Source organism: Narcine bancroftii, chromosome 3 (genome assembly GCF_036971445.1).
Source record: "Narcine bancroftii isolate sNarBan1 chromosome 3, sNarBan1.hap1, whole genome shotgun sequence".
Taxonomy (NCBI): domain Eukaryota; kingdom Metazoa; phylum Chordata; class Chondrichthyes; order Torpediniformes; family Narcinidae; genus Narcine; species Narcine bancroftii.
Genome location: NC_091471.1, coordinates 99172986 through 99199856, shown reverse-complemented (window position 1 = coordinate 99199856; position 26871 = coordinate 99172986). Strand labels below are relative to the sequence as shown.

General features: G+C 36.8%; 1 protein-coding gene across 1 annotated transcript; it reads left to right on the top strand.

The window, feature by feature from the left end:
- Positions 1-26871, top strand: cracd (capping protein inhibiting regulator of actin dynamics). Its single transcript, XM_069924617.1, has 6 exons — positions 1-131; positions 6573-6764; positions 8672-11528; positions 16208-16398; positions 21411-21576; positions 26203-26871. The coding sequence occupies exons 1-6, from the start codon at positions 30-32 to the stop codon at positions 26361-26363; spliced, it is 3669 nt and encodes a 1222-aa protein (XP_069780718.1). The 5' UTR covers positions 1-29; the 3' UTR covers positions 26364-26871.

Here is a 26871-nt window from a genome sequence, read left to right as displayed (position 1 = left end):
AACCACTGTACACTCTAACAGTGAAGAAAATGGAAAATACCAGAGCCAATTCAGAAGTTGATGGGCTTTCCAGAAATCTTTTGGATGAACATACGCAACAAGAAATCCAATTACCTGGTTCAGGACTCAAGGTAAAAGATTAATTTTCTCTGGATTTCATCAACACACATTGTACAAAATCTGAGCAATATATTCAAGATTGTCCAAGGATTCAAGGATGTCTCCTTGTCATCCAAAAAATTCTTTTAGGTTATAGTTATAGGTTCATTTTCACAACAACATGGAGATGATGGAGATGTCAAACACTCGCCATACTTTCTTTTAAGTTAAATGATTACCAAAAATTAGATGAACTCTTTCTCCTTGGTGGAGACCTCTGAATCAATTAGTAATGACCAAGTATGATTTTAATGTTTGTAAAAGCTGAAATGTCAGCAAAGAACACCAGCAGCTTTGAAGAGATTCAGAAATAAAGCCCTACATATTTGAGAGGATACTTTCTGAATAAGAAATAGCTTTGACCTGTCTATTGGAGTACAAGTAGTATAGAAAAAAATAATGTAACAATTCACATAGCTGCAGAGCATTTTCATGGAGAGAAAACAAAAATAGTACACAGGAAGAGCTCAGCAAGTTGAGCAAGATCCATGTGGAATGTTAGGTGCAAGTCAATGTTTTGGGTTGACTGAATTCTGCTTCCATTGAAGTTGTTCCCTCCACCTATTATCGAGAAGTGGCTGAGAGTACATTAGACAGAAAAGACTAAGTGCATCAAGACTGAGAGAGAACAGAAAAATTTGCCAGTATACAGCAATATGAATTGGGGTGGGGGGGGGGGGGGGGTGAAGGGGTGTGGGAATAGAGGCCGGTCGGTGAGAGGTAGAACCAGATGTGAAGAGGCTATTGGGCAGATGAAATCAGGTGTTGTGGAAGGAGAGCACTAGAGGTTGGAATATGGAGTGCCATTGGGTGGTAGATTACCCAATTGGAATATGAGATGTTTTCCAATTTGTGTTTGGCTTCTCCATAGCAATAGAAAGCCAAGGACAGGCATGGCATGACAGTGCGAGAGTGGGAAGGAGAGCTAAAGTGACATGTTGCGACGGCTTCTGTGGATAAAGTATTAGTGGTCTGCAAACTAGACACCTCGTAGACTAGAATCCTCATTTGGTTTCACTTATCACTTATCCTCCCCCTCCCCCCCCCCCCATATTGCTAAATATCAACAATCTTTCCAGATGCAGGGTCTCAACGCAAAACATTGACTGACACCTTTTGCCCACAAATGCCGATTGACCTGCTAAGTTCATAAGAGCATTGTGTTTTTTGTTATAGATTCTGGCATCTACAATCTGTTTGGTCTCCACCATGAAAAAAAAACCTCTTTTAGCAATTTAATAATTGACCATTGTCTTTTCAAAGTCTCTTGCAATGAATAATGAAAATGTTCTTGAATGATCACAAATGTTGCATGAATTTGGGGGACGTGGCAAGATGGCGTAGGGAGCGGACGTGCATTCCCGGTCTCCCCCAGGCAGTTATATAAATGCCCGTTTTAAGAATATTTCTTTTCTGTTAAAAGTCTTTGTTTTGTTTATCAATTGATTTTAGTTTAAAATGGCAACAAAGATTAAGGAAAATAGAGTTCAAATACAGAACAAAACTACATTCTCCGACTTTGGAAGAAACTCGGCCTACTTGCCCAGACAGAACCACGGAGTCAAGGCTGGAATTTTCTTAAGAACGGAGCTCATTTATTGGACTGTCGGATAAGCTGGCCTTGGACACCCCTCTGAAAGATGTTTAAAATGGCAACAAAGATTAAGGAAAATAGATTTCAAATACAGAACAAAACTACACTCTCCGACTTTGGAAGAAACTCGGCCTACTTGCCCAGACAGAACCACGGAGTCGAGGCTGGAATTTTCTTAAGAACGGAGCTCATTAATTGGACTGTCGGATAAGCTGGTCTTGGACACCCCTCTGAAAGATGGTGATGAATATTGATTTGAAATGTTTTATGAAGATAAATTGCAGTAATTGGCATTGGTTGCCCGTGAGTTTTAAAAATCCAGATAACATTAAAGTTTATTAGTGATTTTTTTTGGATGGAATATCGGAAGGATGAATTTATTATCTATAAATACAGAACAAAATTACATTCTTTGACTTTGGAAGAAATTTGACCTATTTGCCCAGACAGAGCCGGAGTTGGTGCTGGAATTTTCTCAAGAACAGAACTTATTAAAGTTGATTTCAGACTCCTTTTTGAAAGATGGCGACGAATGTTGATTTGAAATATTTGAAATATTTTCTGAAGATAAACATATATATGGAACTCCTTGACCTGCAATAAGGTTTATCAGTGATTTTTTTTGGATGGAATATTGGAAGAGTGAATTTATTATCTGTGAGTATGCATACATTGCAAACAGATTTTAATAGTTTTGAAAAGGTTTTTTTAAACTAAACAACAAGATCAGTTTAATATTGAGAAAATTGGAAAAAACGGAAACTATTATTAAATTTGGAAATTCAGTAGAAAGAAACTATGAACAAGATTGATGATTTATAAAATTAAAGTCGAAGGAGCAATGTCCAAGAAGAGTTAAAAATTTTGAATAAGTTTTTCTTGAAAATAAACAATAATTTCAACTTAACATTGAGAAGATTGACAAAGTGGAAAATTTGGTATTAAATTGGGAAACACAGAAGAAAGAACTTATGAATAACATTGATGCTTTAGAAGATCAAGACCGAAGGAATTATGTTCAAGAAAATTTTAAAAGATTTGAAAAAAACTTTTTTTGAAAGTAAGCTACAAATTCAACTTGAGACTGAGAAGAATGGAAGATTCGGTGTTGAACTGGGATGTTCAGAGGAGTTTTAATTCAGTGGATGAAATTCAGGAAGACTTGAAAAAAAAATTTAAAAAAAAACTTTTATTGATTGTAAACAATGTTTAACTCAGTGTTGGGAGGGTGGAAAGGGCGCAAAATTTAATATCAAGTTTGGATTTTCAAAAAAAGAGTTTATGAATAAGATTGGTTAAATTGATGGACCGGGGTTTTATGGATATAAGAAATGATGATTTTTCGATTTATACATGTATTTTGTCTGCTTGGGGTGGGGGGGGGGAGGGGGTGGTACTTCTGCTCCCGAAAGTCATATGCCACTTGTGGTTTATACCACACCCATTTGGGTTTTTGGGAATTAACCACCACAAGGTGGTTTCCTAAGGGGTTAGGGGAGGTGGGGGGGGGGGTGAAAATTTGAAAATTATTTAGTATCTATGATGTAATATTATACTAAGTCAATTTGAAATGAATGTATGGAGATACTATAAATAAATTTCGAAAACAAATGTTGCATGAATTTTAGAAAATTAACTTCTTTACCATTAGTTAAAATTTTGTTGCATTGCCTGCAGTCATTGACTAATGTAGAACATTTATTGCTTTCTTCTAAAATTATTTTATTGATTTTTATCATAAAACCATACATTATAACTTAATATAAATTAAATATAATATACATTTGGATTGGTATCATATCATATTCCAAGCTAAACATACAGCAAATAGTAAAAAAGAAAAGAAAAAAAAGGTTGATTATAGAGATCTAACCCCATCCACCAACCAAGGTTGAAACTAGTATTCAAGCAGACTTGAAATTGAACAATGGCCTCCAGAGATCCGACAAAACATGCCCATTTACTGCATCCCCACACCTTGATTATTCCAATTATGAAATTAAGCTATAATTGGACCCTGAATCTTAACAAAATAAATCTCAATCTTCCTAACATTATGTCTGATTTTTTTTTCCAAACTTAGAAAGGGCATATCTAGTAACCATTGTCTGTGGGTGGTGGAAAGTTATCTTTCCATTTCGGCAATATTCCTCTTCTCGCCAGTAACGTAGAAAATGCTAAGACCTGTTTTTGGTTAGACATTAAATATAAATTTACATCACTGGAGAAGCCAAACATTGCATTCTAGATATATCCAAAAAAAAAGCCAAAAATGTTCTGAAAATAGCTGTCTAATATTCTGCTAAATTGGGATAAAACTATATGTATCAAAGAGGCTTCAAATCTTTTACATTTGTCACACAATGAGTTGACATCTGGATAGATTCAAGCAAGCTTAAATTTAGAAAAATGTACTCTATGCACCACTTTAAATTGAATCAAACTGTGCCTAGTGGATAAGAGCCAAAATTGATATGCAATCTTTTTTTGAAATAGACATATTAAGATTATTTTCCCATTCAGTTTTGATCCTAATTAAAGAGATTGTTGTTAAAATCAATATTTTATAATATAAGGCAGATATCATACCTTTATATACAAATTATAATACAAAAAGTTCATCCAGAAGATATGGAAATACTGAAAGTTTAGAATGAATAAAATGTCTAATTTGATTGTATCTAAAAAAGGGTCTGTTTGGCAGATTAAATTTCATCAATTGTTGTAAATATGCAGAATTTTGTTGCATAAAAAGATAGTTAAAAGTTTTAATTCCTAGACAATTCCATTCTTCATACTTTGCATCTAAAACAGCAGGTTGGAATAAAAGATTGAGTAGAATAGGACTAGTAAATTTAAATCCCATAATTCCAAAACAAATTCCTAAATTGATTCCAAATCTTCAATCTTTGTCTCCTTATTGAATTCTTTGTTAATTTTGGAATAGAGAGAGGTAGAGGTGAGCCCAATACCACACATAAGGAAGCATTCTAAGTTTTCCATCCAATTGGTGCAGTCATCTCTATTATCAAACTGGAAGAGCAATAACATATTCCTTATGTCATTTCTTTTGTTCTAAAGATAACTTCTATTTATTCTTGGTTTCTTTCCTTGCCATATATATGACATAATAGATAATTCCAATGCATCAAAGACTTAGAAAGAAAAATTGGTAATAATTGAAATAAATACAAAAATTTTGCTAAAATATTAATTTTAATCAAATTAATGTGGCCTATCATGGTAAGAGAAAGTGGTGACCATCCAGAGAGCTTCTGCTCCTAATTAAACATGTAGTATATTTTATTTTTTCTTTGCAATAAGACCAAAGATATCAAAACACTGATAACAACTTGCTAGTGTCTGAAAAATATTCCAAATTCTACTTTGAGCATGACCACTCATTTAGCAAGTTTGTCTGCAAAATATCACTTTTAAAATTTAACATTCAACATTCAGTGTTAAAATATATAAATATTTTCAAAAGAAGAAAAATTGAACAACCAAACCACCTAGCATTAGTGAACAACTTCATATCAAATGCTTTCCACAAATACTGGAAGTATTAGCTTAAATATTATGCTAATTAACCCGGAGGAATTAATTATATCTATTTTGAATGAATTCTGATTATTCTCTATTGAGAGATTTTTGTCCACATAATAGTGAGATGTGAAAATTAATTATTGCCATACTATGTTAGAGATGAAATCATGTTTAATTGCTGTATATGTCATATATTATTTGTTTTTTGAACGAATAAATAAAGTTTAAAAAAAAGAGATGAAACAGAAATTTATATCAAATATCTTTGTTATGCCTTGACATTTAAGTCATCAAGTCAACTTTATTTATCATTCATATCATGCTCGCATGGTAGGATGAGATAGCGTTTCTCCAGGACTACAGAGCATATTTACATGGATATATGTTAGGAAAGTAGTTAACACATTAAAATATTAAGGTACTAAGTTATATTCACTTGAAGTCTACAGTTCACTAGCCACATTGTACTGGGAGTTCAGGAGCCTGATGGCTTGGGGGGAAAAGCTGTTTCCCACTCTGGATGTAAGGGCGCAAGTGCTACAGTGCCTCCTGCTAGATGGCAGAAGGGAGAACAGTTTACATGCAGTATGTGGGGTGGGGGGGGGGGGGTGTTCACAATGTTTTGTAAAAATTAAGTGGATTTCCTCCTTGTTTTCCATTTTTACATTTCATATTGTCACTTTTACAAATATTTACAGTGTTAATCCATCCTTTACTTTCATTTTTCCTTCTCCAGTCTCATGACTTGTTCAACAGGCTAAGCCCAAGTTTAAATGAAACAGGCAGTGAATCTGGAGAACAGGTAATTTACTTAAATATGGCTAAAAAATGATTAATCTAGATACTGTATTTATTATCTTCTAAGCTAGAAAATAAAAATGTTAAAAAAATTGTTGGTATAAAATTGTCATAAATCTGTTCTGTTTGTATATTCTGCTGTATAATATTCCAGTTGGACATAATATAAATTATTTTTTAAGCTAGCACCAATATTTAAGCACAAGAAACAAATGCTAGAAATGCTCTGCAAGTCAATCTGAACATTTGTGGAGGGAGAAGGATTAGGGTAATATTTTGGGCCTAAACCTTCATCAGAAGTAATCTGTATGTTCCAGTTTCCCTGTATCCACTGCATTTTAGATTGAATTCCAAGTTAAGTAAATTTCTAAAAAAACATAAATTATGATTTCTTGAGTTAATTTAGTTTATAAATCACCAATTGTTTGTTGCAAGATGCACCTATATTCATATGAATACAACTGTTATCCTATAGGTCCCACAAGCTCGACCTGCATGGCCCAGCAGCACCCTGGTTTACACAGGTTCTGGTGGAACCATTGAATCAATCAATCTTGATGCTGTCCCACAGTCAATGGGTCGCCTCGACAATACTGCAGCTAGGCATAAACTTTCTGTCAAGCCACGGAATCAAAGAGTATCAAAGAAGCATGGCAGACTGGCACTGGTAATTGTATTGCTAAAAAATTTGATTAAAAAAAGTTGTACATTGTTGCATTTAAAGTCTGGATAATTTTCAGTCACAATATTACATGATAACTACTGTTAAGAAACCATGGAAAAAAATCATTATTTTTATTCTATAATTATTTTCCGATCATGAAATTATAATATGGTTTAAAATGACTAAACCATTGTTGAAAATTATTGGGAGGCATGGTTAGCACAACGTTGTTACAGTGCCTGCAATCGGGGACTTGGGTTCGAATCCCAAGTTGTACGTAAGGAGTTTGTACGTTTTCCCCATGTCTGGGTGTGTTTTCTCCCACCTTTCAAAACGTACTGGGGTGGTAGGTCAATTGGGGGTATTGGGCAGCATGTGTTTGTGAGCTGAAAGGGTCTGTTACCGTGCTGTATGTCAAAATTTAAAATTTAATTTAAGTTAATCATTGTTTGAACTATTAAGTTATTCTTTATTTTATTGAATAACAATATAAATAAATTTAAATTTATACACAGCACAGTAACAGGCTCTTTTGGCCCATGAGCCCGTGCCACCCAATTACAACCAATTGTCTTCAAACACACAGTATGTTTTAAATCATTCACTTACTGTTGAAGCATAGAATATTACACCCTTACCATACTAATGTACCATACAAACTTATCCTAGTTTGCCCATGTGCTTTTTTTCTTATTAATTTATTGAGCAGGGGCACCAATTTTCCTTGTATTAACTTGCATGTACCATTTTAGGTGGTGAACCATCATGCACACATTAGCTATATAATGGGTGGAAAATTGCCTAAGGGACATTAGGTTTGTCCAAAATTCCAATTCACCAGTTTTTGTTCCTGATTTATTTAAATTAAAAAAAAACTAATGGTTCCAATTCTATTATATAGGCCTTTAGCCGCTATGCTAGCATATGGTCTATTCCAAAATAATCTGACACTTAGCTTTCTAGTTCTGTGTTCATAACTAAAGTTGCACTTTGCTGGTGAACTTCTATACTCCATCTGCTCTTTTGCTTTAATGAATGTCCTATAATAGTTTGCACAAATCTGCAGCATCTAAGAACCAGGCAAAATTTTCTATGAATTTATCTATATCTTTTAACTTATTTGCTTCATACTTTTATTTATAAAACCAAAAAACAACTGTACTTTTTAAATTTTCTGACACAGCAATTTCACGGTATTATATATTTGTAACTTTGGGATCCTGGTTCCATATCATTCATCAACTGTCCAATTAACCGTACAATTAGCATTGTGAATAGCACATTATTACAGTACCAGCGACCCGGATTTGAATCTGTAAGGGGTTTGTACATTCTCCCAGTGTCTGCGTGGATTTCCTCCAGGTGCTCCGGTTTCCTCTCACCTTCTAACAACATACGGGGTTTACAGGTTAATTGGTGTGATTGGGAGACACAGTTTGTGGGCCAGAAGGGCCTGTTACGATGCTGTATGTCTAAATAATATACTTCACATTCCAATTATTCCAAAATAAGGGTGTATTCAAAATTGTCCAGAATTAATTGTATTTATAACCAATAATTAGCCCAGATATGCAGCTGAAAACTTGGAATTATTACTTCATATTCTGATTGCAAAGGTTACAAGGCTACTTATAAACAGTTATGTTTCTTTTGAGGGTATAAAACATAAGGATTTGTAACAAACATATACAAGCCCTTGACATATACTACAGCTAGGGTGAACTGATTTATTCAAGGCATGCACCTAAAACCTATAAATAGATTAATACATTATTAAATTATCATTCTTACCAGTGGAGTACAAATATTTCATCCACAAACAGAGTGGGAGGTGGGGTTGGATTAGATGTGAGATTTGAGGATGGTTTATGGAAGACTTTGCAAATAATTAAAACCTTTGCATCTTGCAGGAAATGCAGAATGTGATTGTCCATGAGTTTGAATATGAGCTTGAAAAGAGGGTGCAAACTCATGTGGAGAATGGACAAAAGCATTATAAAACTGTAGAAGGAAAACAGAAGGAAGAAAAAGGACATAAGGGCCAGGAACAAAGTTGTAGAGATGAAGGAAAGAAACATAAAGGGCAGAAAAAAGATGAAACCCAATATGAATTCACAGAACAAAAGAAACAGGAAAATGAACAAAGGCAAGAAGCACAAAGAATACAAGAGCAAGGACAAAGAAATCAAGAAGTAGAAGAGCAAAAAGTGCAAGAGGAAAAGCAAAGAGAAAGAGAAGAAGCGGAGAAAAAGGTGAGAAAGGAGGAGCTGAAACAACGAGAAGAAGAGGAACAAAAACTGCAAGAGGAGGGGCAGAAACGAAGAGGAGATGATGAGCAAAAGTTAAGAGTGGAAGAGCTGAAACAAAAAGAAGAGGAAGAGAGACAAAAAGAAGTAGAGGAACAAAAGCTACGAGAGATGGAGCAAAAAGTGCGGGAGGAAGAGCAAAGACAAAGAGAAGCGGAGCAAAAAGTGTGGGAGGAAGAGCAAAGACGAAGAGAAGAGGAGCAAAAAGTGCGAGAGGAAGAGCAAAGACAAAAAGAACTAGAGAAACAAAAAGTGCGGGAGGAAGAGCGAAGACAAAAAGAACTAGAGAAACAAAAAGTGCGGGAGGAAGAGCAAAGACAAAGAGAAGAAGAGCAAAAAGTGCGGGAGGAAGAGCAAAGACAAAGAGAAGAAGAGCAAAAAGTGCGGGAGGAAAAGCAAAGACAAAGAGAAGTAGAGGAGCAAAATTTAAGCAAGCAAGAGCAGCAATGCATTGAAGTAAAGGAGGAAAAAATCCATAAGGAAGAACAGACACTTTATGAAGAAGAGAAACAAAAGAGGAAACTAGAAAATAAATATAATGAGACAGTGGAATTTAAAAAGGAGAATGAAGAAGAAAAATGTTTGGAGCCAAAGGAGATAAATGAAAATCAGGAGAAAGAAAAACTACATTATAATGATGCTGAAAGCAAACAATGGAATGAAGAAATACAAAGAAAAGATTTAGAAATGCACAAACAGCAAAAATTGCAAAAGCAGCACAATTTTCAGAATCTACAAATGGAAGATGAAGAGAAGCAAAAGAATGGTAAAGTGTTCAATCAAGAAGAGCAACAATTTCTTGAAGCACTGGAAGAGGACCAACGTAGAGAGGAACTTAGATGGAAAGATCTGGATCAAAGACAAACTATGTCACAGCCATTTTCATTCCAAGTTGCTTCAGGAGAGAAGCAAATTATTTTTCCAAAAGTTAATCTGACTCCTGTGACCCATCCAAGAGAAACTGTGCCTTCTTATGATACAAATGTTTTACAATCTTCTCCAAAGTCAAGTAAAGGTCTCTCCTCTTCAAGTTATGTTCCCCATACAGCCATATTGGTCACTGGAGCTCAGCTTTGTGGTACTGCTGTTGATCTGAAAGAGATTAAAGATACAGCCTGCAAGTCTTTGCTTGGTATTTCAGAAGAGATAAAAACACCAGATTTACCATTGATTGAAAGTGCAAACAAGCCTAGTCCTGATGTGAGAGGTAGAGCTGGAAAGTCAAAATTCAATCTAGGACAATCACTTGACCAGTCAAGAGCTTTAACTGAGTGGGCTGCCATTAGGGCAAAAATTCTTAAAACTTCTAATGAAAAATTGCAAGAAAGGGAAAGACGGGTTCATAGCAGACTTAGTGATGATTGGACGGCCTGCAAAGTTTCCAGTTTGCATGGCAGCTTGAGAAAAACGCTGTCTGCTAATGCAAAATTTTCCATCACCCCCGCATGGCAGAAATGGGCGGATAGCAATAAGGTCAATGACGGTGATAAAGTAAACATCTCTCACGAAAAAGAGAAGCAAAATATGCCGTATAAAAATGTGCCTATGGCTAATTCCACAGTGGCACCTTCTGAACCTAGTAGTTCTTTGACATCTGGAAGCATTGTACAGGATGCAACTGAAGGTGGTTCACACACGGAAAACCACAATATTAGGAGGCCAGATGCTGCTGAAGGCTGCAAATTTGCCAAAGATCTTCCATCATTTTTAGTTCCAAGTCTTCCTGCAACACCAAGGAAAGAACATTCACTGCCACAAGCCCAGCTTCCACTTGGAAATCAAGCAGCTCCAAATGAAACTTCACAAACTGAGGGGACGATGGATACATCACCATTTGGCATAAAGTTACGGAGGACTCACTATTCTCTACGGTTCCACTACGAGCAGCAAGGAGAACAAAAAAGGAAGAAGAGATACAGTGCTGGAGACAGTATGGAAGGTATTCCAGCCTTTCTAGCTGCAAAAGAGAAAGAAGGTGAATCTTGCACTGTTTCGGGTAAGCAAAGCTCTTGTACCAAGAATAATATGAATAATAACACTTTGAAAGACAGCTTAAGTAGTATTTCAGACGTTTCACAGCCTGGAATTACACATCTAAGTAGTGTTGATGTCGCAAAACATATTAAAAATAAACTTGCTGCACTTTCAAATCAAAAACTTTCATCAAGACCACAAACATCTCAGAAACCAGCTTTAGCACCCAAGCCTTCACAGTTCACTGCACCTCCATCCCCTCACATTACCTTAAACAAGACAAACTTTATTAACATTGCAGATCACAAAAACACAAAGACTTCACTTGATTCAGATGTGAGGAAAGAAGATGAGAAGAATGGCACCTCAATGCAAACATGCAGATTAAAGAATGAAGAAGAAACAAAAGATAAAAAATCTCTTTTCCCATCCATCAACCTTCCATGGAGGGAGCGGGCAGAAAGAAAACCTGACTCCATTAAGAAAGGTAGGCAAAGTGTGAATTCTTTGCAACTATTTTGATTCCATCATGCTCTATTAATAATAGTAGGATTTTCTGCTTCTTCACAAGGGTTCTGCTTTTCAATTCCTCAGAGCATTGAAATGTAGAAAAAAAAATTGAAAACTCACATTTATAAAACATATTTTCTGACCTCCACTAGCTCCCCAACTACCTCAAAACACCACACAACCAAGGTAGTCCTCTGTTTTCAAAATTAGTGATATTATTAAGAAACAGTTATCAGTTTGTTCACAGTGGGTGGATTGATTTTAAGTGGTGGCTGATTTATTTGAAAGAGACCCACATGATTGTTTGCATTTTATTTTGAGAACAGATGGGGCACCAATTCACAATCCCAAAAAAGTGGTAGCATTCTATCAATAATATACTGGGATTAAATTTTTGTGTTTTCTTTATTTTGTGTCCCTGTTCTAGTGAACATTATATTCATGCACCCAGGATTATGTAATGTATGATAGGCTGATAGAAATAAAATACTGTACAACAACTTAAACAATTCACAGAACCCTGATGAACTTTAAAAAAAAACAAATTAAGGGGCCATACACAAATCTTCTCATGACGCAAAGGTAAGAAGACTACAGATTGTGTGGGGTTATTATTAGAGCGATTTATTAGAGCGATTTGAAACTAGATTACAAGAGAATTAAGGTGCTTTTTAAACATGGTCTAAACCCACTACATAATATGGTAATATGGAAAATGAATATTTAAGGGATGGTGGAGGAGTGAGGGCATTAGATATCTGGGTCACTGAGATTGTTGCTGAGGAAGGTAGGAGGTGGGCCATGTACAATTCAAATGGATTACACCTGAGCGACAATGGTGGCAACATTTTTCAGGTGATAAGAGGAGAAGTGAGTTCGGTGGATTACTTGCTCAGTTGTGGAAAGTTTCAGCTAATTTGGCAGAGAAATGAGACAAAGAGTATGAGTGAAGTAAGGTTGAGGAAAAGAAAAATGTAGATGAAAAACAAAGTCAATCTGGTAGGTAGAACATACAGTGACAATAACGCCATAGGGAAGAATGCAAGGTTGGATTGCATTTATTTCAGCATGAGAAATATGATATGTGGAGGTGATCTAATAATGTTGCTATCATTGTATCAAAGAAATATTAGTTGAAAGATTGGCAGGATTGCCATCTCAATATTCCAGGATCTTTAGGTATCATGGGGATACACAAAAGAGGATGTGGGAATGCAGATTCAATCAAAGAATCCATGACTACAATGAGGAATATTGGTATGCCAGGAGGCTCTTCAAATGTGGCCATACTGGTAGAGCTTAGAAATAAAAAAGAGATAAATGCTTTATAATAGACTTTCAAACAATTGGTAGAAGATAGAGGGACAAATATAAGACCATAAGATATAGAAACGGAATTAGACCATTCAACCCATTCAGAGAGCCATGCCATTTCACCACAGCCCATTCTCCTACCTTTTTGCTGTAACCTTTGATTCCCTTCCCTACCTCTGCCTTAAATATCCCCAAACATTTTGGCCTGCAGAGCCATCCACAGCAACAAATTCCACAAATTCACCACCCTCTGGGTAAAGAAATTCCTCCTCCTCCCCTCTGTTTTAAAGTGACATTTTTGCATTCCAAGTCTGTGCCCTCTGGTTCCACACTCTCACACCAAAGGGAAACATTCTCTCCATGTCACTCTATCCAGGCCTGTGTTGTCAAAATTAATCATATTATTAAGAAATAGTTATCAATTTGAGCACAGCAGGTAGTTTGATTTTAGGTACTGGCTTATTTATTTGAAATAGTCCACATGATGTTTTGCATTTTCTTTAGGGGACACATGAGACTCCAATATAAGGAGATCCACAAAATATGACAGCTCCAACAGAGCAGGATTCTATCAGAAACAGACTGGGATGAATTCTTCTTCTCCCCAACCCAAACCCAATTCTAAATGCAAAAGTTCAGATTTTTAAAAATTCAAATAAATTTTAAACAATAATCATAAAGAGATGATCCTAACCAATTCATTGGGAAAACTGAATAACCATACTGGAAATTAAACAGAAAGTGCTGGAAACACTCAACATTTCAGTGTTATTCACTCTCCATTATCCAAACTCTTCCAACTAATTTTACCACTCAATTTCACCTGGTCCTGACCCTATCATAGACTTTCCCTCTTGTTTTCACCATCTCCATCCTTCTCTCTACAACTTTATATTTATCTTTAACACAATCTAGTTCAGATGAAAGGACAATTCTGTTTCTCTCTGCACTGATTCTTTGTTAAAATTCAGATCTTAAGCATTTTCAGTGTTTTGATTTTAGACTTAATCGGACTCTAAATATGGGTTTAGACATAATTGGCCCAGTACATTCCAGCCTGGATTTAAAACCATCCCTAAAGAAAAGGGTCAAGTATTTATAAAATTCAATAGCCCCTATCCAAATAATAATGAATTCATCATCTGCTGAAAAACTGGTATATTGAATACACTTTTAGAAAAAACTGGTGGTTGAAATTTATATAATCATTCAATTATATCAGAAAAAAAGTAAAAATTTGTTTTGTATATTATTTCCAATATTCCACTGTCATCTACACTAATCACATGACTATGTTGGCAGTTTTATAAGAAGCAGTAATTAATTTCCATGTTTTTGTTTTCATTAATTGTAAATAGGCAACAAGAACAATTTTTAATAATGAGTTATAGTTGAAACATGCACTGACATTCATGTTTGCATTGTAAATTTTATGCTTAGACCCAAATTTCATCCATTCATATAGGTTCCATGGAAACAGTAAAGAATGTTATCACAATTAGTATTACTGTTTCTTCTGTCTACCTATAAATTTATCTAAATATCTTTCAAGTATTGAATTCAGTTTATTCTTTCTCCATTTGAGCTGGTGATTGAGCCAAGCTTTCTATTGGTGACTGGGGTAAAAAGCTCTTTCCTGGAACTGAGTACCTAATGCAGTTTGATATTTCTTGCAGAAACACCAAGATAGGTATAAATGGTAATCAGAATTCTTAATTATAAAGATTCCTAAAAAGGAAAATAAATAATAAAGCTTTATTTTTATTTTTTGACTTGCAAGGTTCAGAAATGCAATTCTGAGGATAATGATGAACTTCTCCTGCTCTTGCTCTTTTGACTTTGGCTTCCATTTCCTCCTCCTTCAAGCCATGCTGTATTTGGATCCAGCCACTCTGCCACCAACAATCTACTTCACTGGTTAACCACTCAGTACCCACAGTTTTCAGAGCATTTGAACAACCTTAATCTGTGAGGTTTCATGCCAAAGGGGGGAAGGGGGTTGAAGATGCAAAACTCTTTCAGGATGGTTGATTTGCACATGATGGTTCCCATTGGCCTACCAGTTGCTATGATTCCGTTTGATCAGATCAAGCTGGACTGAGCTTGCTGCCTTGAACTGACACGCGCCTTTGTGCTGTTTGCAGATAACCTCACTCATTGGCTATTTACTTGCTAGAGTTCATCAATAAGTTCAAGAGAGCAAATGAGGCACATCTCTGAAATATCCAGGTAGCTGGCAACACTGGAAGCAGAATTTTGCCTTCTTTAAAAAATGTATAAAATATGAAAACATTAAACCAAAGTATGATCCAAAAATGAAACCTACTTTATTTCCTATTTGGAACTCTACATTATGTACTGTGAGCATTGAGGTATTGGATCCTGAGCCAGGTCTGAATAGGATTCACCAACAAACCTGGGTCTTGTCTCTGGAATGACTGCTGGATTCCGCCTTCCAAATCAATCAGTATATTCCTGAACTTTAATGTTTCAATACATCTGTAGTGACTGACTGGCTGAAAACTGACAACTCCAGCCAAAATAATTTCATTCAACCCAATGAGTCAGTCAACAGGTTTGATACCATTGACAAAATGTGCAACAGAAATAATAATAATATGATCATTATTAATATTTTAATCTTAAAAGTCAGATGTCTTCTATTATCTTGTGTTGAATTTGGTTAGAAAGATATTATTTAAACGTCATTCAGCATTATGTAATTTTAATTTAAACACAGTATCTTCACATTTGCTGGGTAATGTCTATAGTGCAATGCATCTGGTCAGGTGGGAATAGTAGCTTAATCCCTCATGTAGGGTGTTACCAGACACTTTTTTTTCTGAGGGGAAAGTAAGGAAAGATCAATGGAAAAGAACAATAACCACAAAACAGCTCTATAGTTCCATTTTATGATGGTTAGAAAGAGAGTGGAGTCTACAATCTGGTTGCTGAGTTTCCCTGTAGGTTGTGCTTTCTTAGGCAGGGCAGAGGGGAAACAGCAATTTTGTCCTGAGATCTACTTTATACATATAATATCCTAGTAGATATTATCATTGATATTTACCTTGTATATTGAATATTTATCTCACACTTTTCTTTGATCAATTAATTGACTTACATTATTTAATTATCAAGATCTCAATGTCTGCATTTATGTGGCAAAAAATCTAGAGTCAACATTTTGAGCAAGGAATACTTGATTTTACTGTTCTGATCAAGGTTTCACTAATCTCTTAGCACAAGGCATAAACTGGGTTAAGTTATCATTTGGGTTAAAATATCTGTCCATTCATTATCATTTTTAATCAAGCTACTTTTCCTTTATTAATGTGTTTGCAGAAAAGCCAATTCTCCAGAGCAGACATTCCCTAGACAGTTCAAGGCTTGTGGACAAAGTTGAATCTGCCCAACCACTCTGGATTACACTGGCAATGCAGAAGCAGAGAGGGTTTCGTGAACAGCAAGCGAGCCGAGAGGAGAGAAGGCAAGCCAGAGAAGCCAAAATGGCTGAAAAACTAACGAAAGAAAATGTATGCTCCTCTTTCTATTTTATGGTTTAAAATTTGACTAATTAAATTAAAGGGACTGCATATCAAGTCTGGTGGAAGATGGTAAAACTTGGTTATACTGTATTAAGATTATAATTGTATATTAACATACAAAAATGTTTTAAAAATATTTACATGTCTAAATTCATACATTTCAAATATGGAGTCCATATTTTTTTCAAAACAAGAATAATTATTTCTCAAATTATATGTAATTTTCTCTAAGCATAAACATGATTGAATTTCATTATGCCACCTCTGTATACTCAACTCTGCATCATTTTTCCAAGTTACTGCTATACACTTCCTAGCTACTGCCAAACTCAACCGAATAAATGCAATCCAAGATTTATCCAAACGCGCTGTTAATGGATTCATATATCCTAATAAACACAACTATGGATCCACATGCAAATCTATTTGAAATAAATCTCGCAAAAATTTTATAATCTTTTCCCAAAAGGGTTTAACCGTTGTTCAATTCCACACAGAATGAACAAAAGTACCTACCTGATCTCCACACCAAAAACACAGATCAGCATCTCTAAAACCATACCTCTTTAACTTTTCAGGAGTTAAATATAACTGATGTAAAAAATTATAGACAAAACTATAAAACACACATTAACTAATTTTGTAACACTATGCAAACATAAGTCAGACCATTCTTCCTCAGATATAGAAGTAGATAACTCCTGTTCCCATTTATCTCTTATTCTCAGTACACCTACCTTCTTCATTTTTGACTGTAACATTGAATACATTTCAGAAACAAACCCTTTCTTTCCCTTATCCATAAGCAATATTTCAAACTTCGATTGTATTGGTAATATCATTTCTCGACCGAAACACTCACTGTTGTTTGGGAAATATGGAATATTAAGTATATTAAGTATACCCAAGTTAGGTTTGTAGTTTGTTCATCCAGAAAAGTTAATAAATTTGACCATATTCTAATCATGTTTGCAAATGTTGTTCTTGATTCACTTTGTATCAGGGAAGTGAATCACTACAATCATCAGTATTGATTACCAGTACATTATATAGTGTTATCGATGCGGCTTAAACATTCTACAGCTCAACGTGGACATTGACAAATATGAAATATATATTTTTGTAACTGCCTCCTTAGAGAAAAACTCAAACTATTTAGTCCATATTAACTTCCCTTTCAATCCAGAACTAGCAATGCATGGTGAGATTGGTAATTAATAACCTTGTGGTATTCAACCTCTGTGAAAGAGTGATCAGATAGAATATCATACTATGATGTCTTTGGATGATTTTATGATCTATAGTTTTAAAATAAGAACCTATGCTGGTAAGCAAGCTGAGTTGTCAAAGGTAATTAGGAAAAATAGATTTAAAGCTGTTATGGGAGATAGTGGCATATCCATGGGTTAGAGTTTGTAAAGTGTGGTCAGGAAAGTTTTCTTAATCAGCATGTAGAAGAACTGACTTGAGAGGGGGCAGTATTGGATCTCCTATTAGGGAACAAGATAGATCAGGTGATAGAGGTTCATGTTAGGGAACATTTTGGGTCTAGTGATCACAATACTATTAGTTTTAGTCTAGTAATGGAAAAGAATAGAGGTGGACCAAAAGTTGAGATTCTTGATTGGAAGAAAGCAAATTTTGAAGGGATGAGAAAAGATTTGGAGGTTGTGGATTGGGATGATATTTTCAGGGAAGAATGTAGCAGATAAATGGAGAATATTCAAAGGAGAAGTTCTGACAGCACAGAGTTGGTATGTCCCCATGAGGATTAAAGGAAAGGTTAGAAACTGTAGGGAGCCTTGGTTTTCAAAAGATATTGGGAACTTGGTTCAGAGAAAGAGGGTCATGTACAACAGATATAAACAGCAGGGAATGGATAAACTGCTTGAGAAATATAAGGAGTGTGTAAAAAAATCTTAAGAAGGAAATTAGAAATGCTAAAAGGAAATATGAAGCTACTTTGACAGGAAAAGTAAAAATAAGTCCAAAAGGTTTCTATAGGTACATTAAAAGTAAAAGAAAAGTGAGGGATAAAATTGGACCCGTTGAAGGTGAGAAGCCAGAGGAGATGGTTGAAAATTTAAATGATTTTTTTTCTTCAGTTTTCACTAAGGAAAAGAATATTGAGCCAGATGAAGTGAAGAAATATGGTAGGGAGCTCGTGGATAATATAAAAATTAATGAGGAGGTGTGTTGGCTATATTTAAAAAGATCAAGGTGGATAAATCCTGACAAAATATTTCCTAGAACCCTGAGGGAGGTTAGTGAACAAATAGTGGAGGCATTGACAGAAATATTTATAATGTCACAGGCCATGGGGGAAGTGCCAGAGGACTGGAGGGTGGCTCATGTTGTTCTGCTGTTCAAAAAAGATCCAAAAGTAAACCCGGTAATTATAGGCCTTTATGTCTGACATCAGTGGTGGGTAAATTAATGGAAAGTGTTCTTAAAGATGGTATATACAACTATTTGGAAAGACAGGGATTGATCCAGAGTAGTCAGGATGGTTTTGTATGTGGTAGATCAAGTCTAACAAATCTTATAGAGTTTTTTTGAGGAGGTTACTGAAAAGGTTGATGAGGGGAAGGTGGTGGATGTTATCTATTTGGACTTTAGTAAGGCTTTTGATAAAGTTATCCATAGTAAGGAAGGTGGAAGCATTAGGTATTAATGATGAAATAGTGAAATGGATTCAACAGTGGTTGGATGGGAGATGCCAGAGAGTAGTGGTGGAAAATTGTGTGTCAAATTGGAGGCCGGTGATGAATGGAGTGCCTCATGGATCGGTACTGGGTCCACTGCTGTTTGTCACTTATATTAACGATCTAGATGATAGGGTGGCAAATTGGATTAGTAAATTTTCAGATGATACAAAGGTTGGTGGTGTTGTGGACAGTGAGGAAGATTATCAAAGCTTACTGGTGATATTGGACAGTTAGAAGAGTGGGCTGGAAGATGACAGATGGAATTTAATACGGATAAATGTGAGGTGATACATTTTGGTAGGACTAATCAAATTAGGACATACATGTTAAATGGTAGACAATTGAGGAGTGCAGTGGAACAAAGGGATTTAGGAGTCATGGTACATAATTCCCTGAAAGTTGGCTTTCATAAATCAGAGTATTGAATACAAGAGTTGGGATGTTATGTTGAAGTTGTATAAGACACTGGTGAAGCCAAATTTGGAATACTGTGTGAGGTTTTGATCGCTGAATTACAGGAAGGAGATAAACAGAATAGAGAGAGTGCAGAGGAGGTTTCTGAGAATGTTGCCGGGGTTTCAGGGTTTGAGTTACAGGGAAAGGTTGAGCAGGCTGGGACATTATTCCCTGAAGCATAGATGATTGAGGGGTGATTTGATAGAGGTATTCAAAATTATAAGAGGGACAGATAGAGTCAATATGGATAAGCTTTTGAGGGAGATTCAAACATGAGGGCATGGATTAAGAGTAAAAGGGGAAAAGTTTAGGGGAATTTCTTCACACAGAGGGTAGTGGGGGTGTGGAATGAACTTCCGACAGAAGTGGTAGAAGTGAGATCGATGTTAATATTTAAGGAAAAGTTGGATAGGTATATGGACATGAGAGGTATGGAGGGTTATTGGCCGAATGCAGGCCAGTGGGACGCGGTGGGAGAAATTGTTCGGCATGGACTAGAAGGGCCAAACTGGCCTGTTTACGTGCAGTAAATGGTTATATGATTGTAGTGATGACGCAGCAGGCTGAAGGAATTGAGCAGGTAGATATTAAGAGAGAGAATGTGCTGGAGCTTTTGGAAAGCATCAAGTTGGATAAGTTGCCGGGACCGAATGAGATGTTCCCCAGGCTACTGTGGGAGGTGAGGGAGGATATTGCTGAGCCTCTGTCGATGATCTTTGAATCATGAATGGGGATGGGAGAGGTTCTGGAGGATTGGAGGGTTGCGGATATTGTTCGTTTATTCAAAAAAGGGAGTAGAGATAGCCCAGGCAATTATAGACCAGTGAATCTTACTTCAGTGATTGGTAAATTGATGGAGAAAATCCTCAGAGGCAGGATTTATGAACATTTGGAGAGGTATAATTAGAAATAATGAGCATGGGTTTGTCAAGGGCAGGTCCTGCCTTACGAGCCTGATTGATTTTTTTGAGGATGTGACTAGACACATTGATGAAGGAAGTGCAGAAGTAGTGTATATGGATTTCAGCAGGGCATTTGATACCTTCTGTAAGGTTGGTTGAGAAACTGGCCTATTTCTGTGCAGTAAATGGTTATATGGCTATGCTTATATGACCTTTTACTGTAGGTGAAAAGCAGGGAAGAATTTCTCTAGTGGAACTGTCACTGTAACTTGTTTTCTTTTGTGAATAGAATGTGGTTGTTAATCTGTGGATGAGAATAATGAGTGATTGTAAGATATTCAGCTCTCAATCAGAGGGAAACTTTTGACAAACAAGTATAGAAAATGTTCTGATTTCCTTTTTAACAAAATTGTGGTTTGAAAAACAGTTTTGACAATTGCTATTTTAAATTACTTAATTTTGAACTGGAGATTGTATACATTTTACTTGTATAAAGGGCAATTGTTCATGAAGAAAGCTAATGTTTATTACTTCCAGAATATTACAAAAATAGAATGGATTCTCTGGTCAACATTGCCTTACAGCTTCTATAAATTACTATCTTTTCCCGATTTACTCTGAACATTTTCAAATGTAAAGATGAGGGTAAAAGCTATTGGATTAATTCAAGACTAATTAAATTTGGGTAAAAAAGAATATGTTCATTCTTCATTTCATATGCGAGGTTCATGCAGAGAATGGGTCAGTTGGTGGAGGAAGAGCAAGCAGCGGTGAAGATGTTCCAAATGGATTATCTCCAGAGATAATCCTAAAATTGAGGCCTTTCCTCAATTGCAATTTCTGAGTAAAATATCTAATGTTATTTTTGTCAGAACCAGGGTCAACAAAAAGTTAAGACAGATGAAACATTTCTTTTTACAACTTGCCAATACAGGTAACAGTCTCCAGCTCTACAGACGTCAAAACAGACAACCATTATACAAATTCACTGAATAAATCTACTCAGGATGAAGAAAAGAAAATCGGGATCAATATTGTATCAAAGCTGGAACGCCGTGAACATCTGAAAAAATCTGCGACACTTCCAAATTCTGTCACAGGTAATTGATGCATTCCTTATCCAAGAAAGAATATATTTCAGAAACATTTTTATTTTCATCATTAATTAATTCTGCTGCTTTGCAGATATTTTGGAAAGTTGAATCCTGATACACATTGTACTGCTAAAAGTTTTTCTCCTCAGTTTCTGTGAGAATGTCAAGTCACAGCCTGGACTGGTCACAGGTTTCATTTTCAGGGTGGTTGTTGTTTTATTAGCCTTTAGTTAAGAGCAACATCCCTTAAAATCCTCAGGATGTAATGTTTTTGGGGTAGGAATTATTTATGTGAATCAGCAACTGTCCTCTGAAAGGCCAAGCAAACCACTCAACTGTACCAAACCATCTTGACAGAGGGGACACAATTATGGTGTAATCTGGAGCAAAGATCAAATTGCTGGAGGAACTCAGCAGGTGGTGTAAATATGTGAGGGAAAAAGAAATGTTGACTTTTCAGGTTGAGACTTGCAGCATAAGAGGTTGGGGAGAGGGGTAGGGATGAGATAGGAGCCAGAAAGTTATTGGTGGACCAAAAGGTAGGTGAAGAAGGACAGGCAGATGTAGCCAAGTAGCAGAAGGGAAAGGGCAGAGTCAGCACAGGTGAGTTATCAGTGGAAGAAGATAAAGAGCAAATGGAGCCAGGTGGGGAGAGGCAGGATGAAGGTGAAGACAGCAACTGGAGGGCAATGACCAAGACCACCACAAAGAGAACCAGTGCTGACAAGGAAGGTGATAATGGGAACCATTGGGGAGTTCTCCCATTACTTGTGTGGGTTTTCATTGGGGGCTCCAGTTTCCTCCCACTGTTTGAAATGTACCAGGGATTGTAGGTTAATTGGGTGGCACAGTCTTGTAGGCCAAAATGGCCTCTTACCATGCTGTATGTCTTTAAAAAAAGAGATGAAGGGCAGATGGAACTAGATTGGGAGGACACTTGTTGGGTGACATAGTTAGTACAAAACCAGCAACCCGGTTTAAAATATGGCACTGTCTGTAAGGAGTTTCTATTCTCCCTGTAACCGCATAGGTTTCTTCCCACATTCCAATAAAGTGTGGGATAAGAAAAAATGTCATTGGCCCAATTCCTTGGGAGTTATGAAATCGTGTACATAATGAGTCAGTTGGGTATGATTAAAACAGTGGTTTTCAAACTTTTTCTTTCCACTCACATACCACTTTCAGTAATCCTTTACTAATCACACATCACCTATGGCATAGGGATTACTGAAGGTGGTATGTGAATAGAAAGGAAAAGTTTGAAGACCACTGATCTAGGTCATTTATAAAGATCACAAAGAGCACGGTTCCCAGAACAGATCCTTGCAGAACTCCACTCACTGCGGAACACACACAACAACCTGTGTGTGAGAGACTGCAGGCAAAGGATTAGGGCTACCATTTCATGTGAGTTCTCATTGAAAGAATCTGCTCACAGTACAAAAAAAGCAGCTCTTCCCCTCATTGCACTCTTCTGGTCACCATAGCAGTTTTCTATGGAACTGGACTAAGTTCTTCCATCATGTTCTTTGTGTGTTGTACATAATGCCTCACCCTAAATGATGTCCTAAGTCCTGTACTCATTGTGCTGACTGATGAAGGCAAGAGTGTGAAATATCTTCTTCACCACTCTGTGCCACCACAATCAAGGAACTATATACGTGTATCATTAGGTCTCCCTGATAGATTCCCCAACACCGTACTGTGTACATTTTGCCTTGAATTAACTGGTCAAAATGGAATACATCGTGCTTGTCAGAGTTAAGGACCATCTGTCATTCATTCATACATTTCCCCAGTTGATCTAGATCCTGTTTTAATTTCAGATATCCTTCATAATTCACTTAATTGTAGCCAAATCATTTACAGTAGATGGCAAACAACAGTGGTCCATTCATTGATTCTGCAGCGTTCTACTGGTCATAGGCCTCCATTCTGTAAAGCCACTCACTACCAAGCCAATTTTGTAACCAATCAACTTGATCTGGATCCCATTGGATCTAGCCTACCATGCAGGACCTTGCTAAGGTTGATATAGACAATACCCACCAAACACTCCGCCCTTGTCAATCCTCTTAAAAAAAAACCTCAATTTTGTGAGATACATTTATGTTCCTGAATCCAATCTTGTCTCGTCTTTCCAAGAGCTGGTAGATCCTGTCTTTCAGAATGTAGAGGCTTATAGCATGGATTACTTTATGTAATCAACAAAAAGGCAGGCATAGCTGGGGCCCATGCAGGTATCTTGCCCACATGGGTTCCAGCTATGCCTGTATTTTTGTTGGCCGCATGGAGCAATCCATGCAATAAGGCTCAACTCTTCCTCTGCTGCATTGACGACCTTGGTGCTGCCTAATTCCCCCATGATGAGCTTGTCTACTTTATCTACTTTGCAGCCAACTTCCATCCTGGCCTCAAATTCATGCTACATCTCTAGCAACACTCTTCCCTTTCTCCATCCTTCTGTCTCCATCTCAAGAGACAGACATTTCCGACAAACCTATCAATTCCCACAGTTGTCTCGACTACACCTCTTAATGCTGTGTCCCCTGTAAAAATTCTGTTCCTTTCTCCATCTCCCATCATATCTGCTCCCAGGACAAGGTCTTCCATTCGAGATGGCCTTCTTCAAAGAAGTGGCTTCCCCTATACAATCAACTGGGTCCTCACCTGCATATCCTCCATTAACCCTCAGCGTCCTCAGCGTGACAAGGACGGGATTCCCCTTGTTCTCTCCTACCACCCCACTAGCCACTGCATCCAACATATTATCCTTCACCATTTTCGCCACCACCTTCTCTACCTTCTGCAGGCTTTGCTCCCTCTGTGACTCCCTTGTCCATTCCTCCCTTCCCATGGCATCTCTGACTGTATGAAATGCTACAATTGTGCCCACACCTCCTTCACCACCATTCAGGGCCCCAAGCAGTCCTTCCAAGTGAAACAACACTTCACTTGTGAAGCTGCAGGGGTCATCTACTACATCCAGTGCTCCTGTTGTGGTCTTCTCTACATCGGAGACACTGGACGCAGACTGGGAGATCGCTTTGTTCACCACCTTAGCTTTGTCCACCACAATAGCAGGGATCTCCCAGTGGCAACCCATTTCAATAACTCACCCCATTCCATGGTCTCATGCACTGCCAGACTGAGACCACCTGTGAATTGGAAGAATATGATCTCATAATTCCATCAAGGCACCCTTCAACCAGATGGCATTAACATCAACCTCTGATTTCCTTTAGCCCCCCCTTTCCCCAATCCATTTCTCCTGCTTTCTTTCCTTTCCCGTCTCCTTTCTAGCTCAGCACTTAGAGCCATCCCTCCCCTGATCAATTCTCAGCTTTTTCCTCATGTCCTACCCATAAAACACCTTTTATCTGCTGCCCAATTCTAACACCCCCCCACCCCCCACCCCCACTGCCCTTTCTTCCCAGCCCTTTTATTCATGCAGGTTTGGTTTTCATTCGTACCTTGAGGTAAGGCTCAAATCAGAAACATTGATTATATATCTTTACCTCCTATGGATGCTGCAAGACGCGGAGTTCCTCCAGCATATCTGTGTTTTTACCATTGATGTCACCGGTCTGTAGATCCCGAGCCTGTCCTTGCTGCCTTTCTTAAATGTAGGCACAATATGAATCACCTTCCATTCTTCTGATACCTCACCCATGGCAAAAGATAATGGAAATATCTCTGCAAGGAACCTGAAACCTTTTCCCCAGCTTCACATAATAATTCCTCCAGCATTTTTTTGTTTTTATTACAATCACAGGATCTAGACTTTTGTGTTTTTCACCACTATTCATTTCCCTTAATTCTTTGGCTTCCATGGCCTTCTCCATGGTAAATACAGCTGAGAAATATTTATTGAAAATGTTGCCCATCACCCTTGGGTCCACATACCACATTAATGCTTAACCATTCACTCCCTAATTACATTTTTGATCTTAATATAGTTGTAGAATCTCTTGGGATTTTTCTTCACCTTATCTGCCAGAGCCATCTCATCACTTTTTGTCCACCTGATTTCCCTTTTTAAGTGTACTTTTACATGAGGGGTTCCTTTGATCCCAGCTGTCCGAATCTGGTATGTATACACATCCTTGCTTTTCCTTACTTCCATATCCTTCATCAGTCCCCCTAATTTTGCCAGCCTTTCCCTTAATTTTAAATGGAACACACTGAGCTTCAACTCTCCTGCTATCACTTTCAAAAGTCCCCCACTTTCCAGATGTCTCTTTATCTGAAAAGAGCCTGTTCCATTCAACTTTTACAATTTCCAGTCTAATGGCTTCAAAATCTGTCTTGGCCCAATTTAGGATTTATGAACCAGTCCTATCTTTTACTGTTAAAAGTGCCAGTAAGAAAAAAAAAATCATGTGCTCCTTTTGTTGGCTTGAGTGGGAATATTAATCTCTCTTAGCAATTCTTGTTTTAAACAGTCATCCTGGAATATTTAAAATAAATCTGGACAAGATGGAGATAAATGAAAGGTCACTGAATAACATTTGTAAAATTAATTTCTTTCCAGTAAACTTTTCTTATAGTAAATTGTGATGCATTTATCTTGTATCTTACTCTTCAATACATTTATTTTTGGTATTTTCTTTCTAAATTCTCTTTACATAGTTGAAATTTGTGATTCACTAGCTCCAATTCCACCAGTAAAGGAATTGCCGAAGAGATTCTCAACTCCTGATGCTGCACCAGTATCAGTGGAGCCTGCCTGGTTAGCTCTTGCCAAGAGAAAAGCTAAAGCTTGGAGCGACTGTCCACAAATAATTAAATGACTCCATCTGGTTTGGGAGCTGCTCTCATGTCCTGTATAACAACCATTAAATAGTGCTAAAGTGTATTTTATTTTGCAGATAGATTAACAAGTTAAAAACATCTCTGCATGGGCTGCAGACATCACATTCCTCAGTAAATCAAGAATGCAAATACTGTGTACATTGTAAATGTATAATTCCATTCACAGGTTATGTCGTTTTTCCAATAAACAGTTTAAATTTGAACATAGAGAATTGCACTTGCCACTGCATATATTTAACTGTTGTGTGCTACATATGTCAAGGTATTGTTCACTCCCTCTGCCACAACGTTACACCTAAACATTATTTTAAAGTGGTTAGAAAATATCTTAACTTTGTTCTCAAATTTTTCATTTTGACTTTTAATATTGGGTAATTTAAACAGCATCTTATAAGAATTCAAATGCAATAATATATTTTCATAACTAAATGAAACACTTAATTTATTCATTACTTGAAGTATTTAATGTGTGGGTTAAATTTTGGC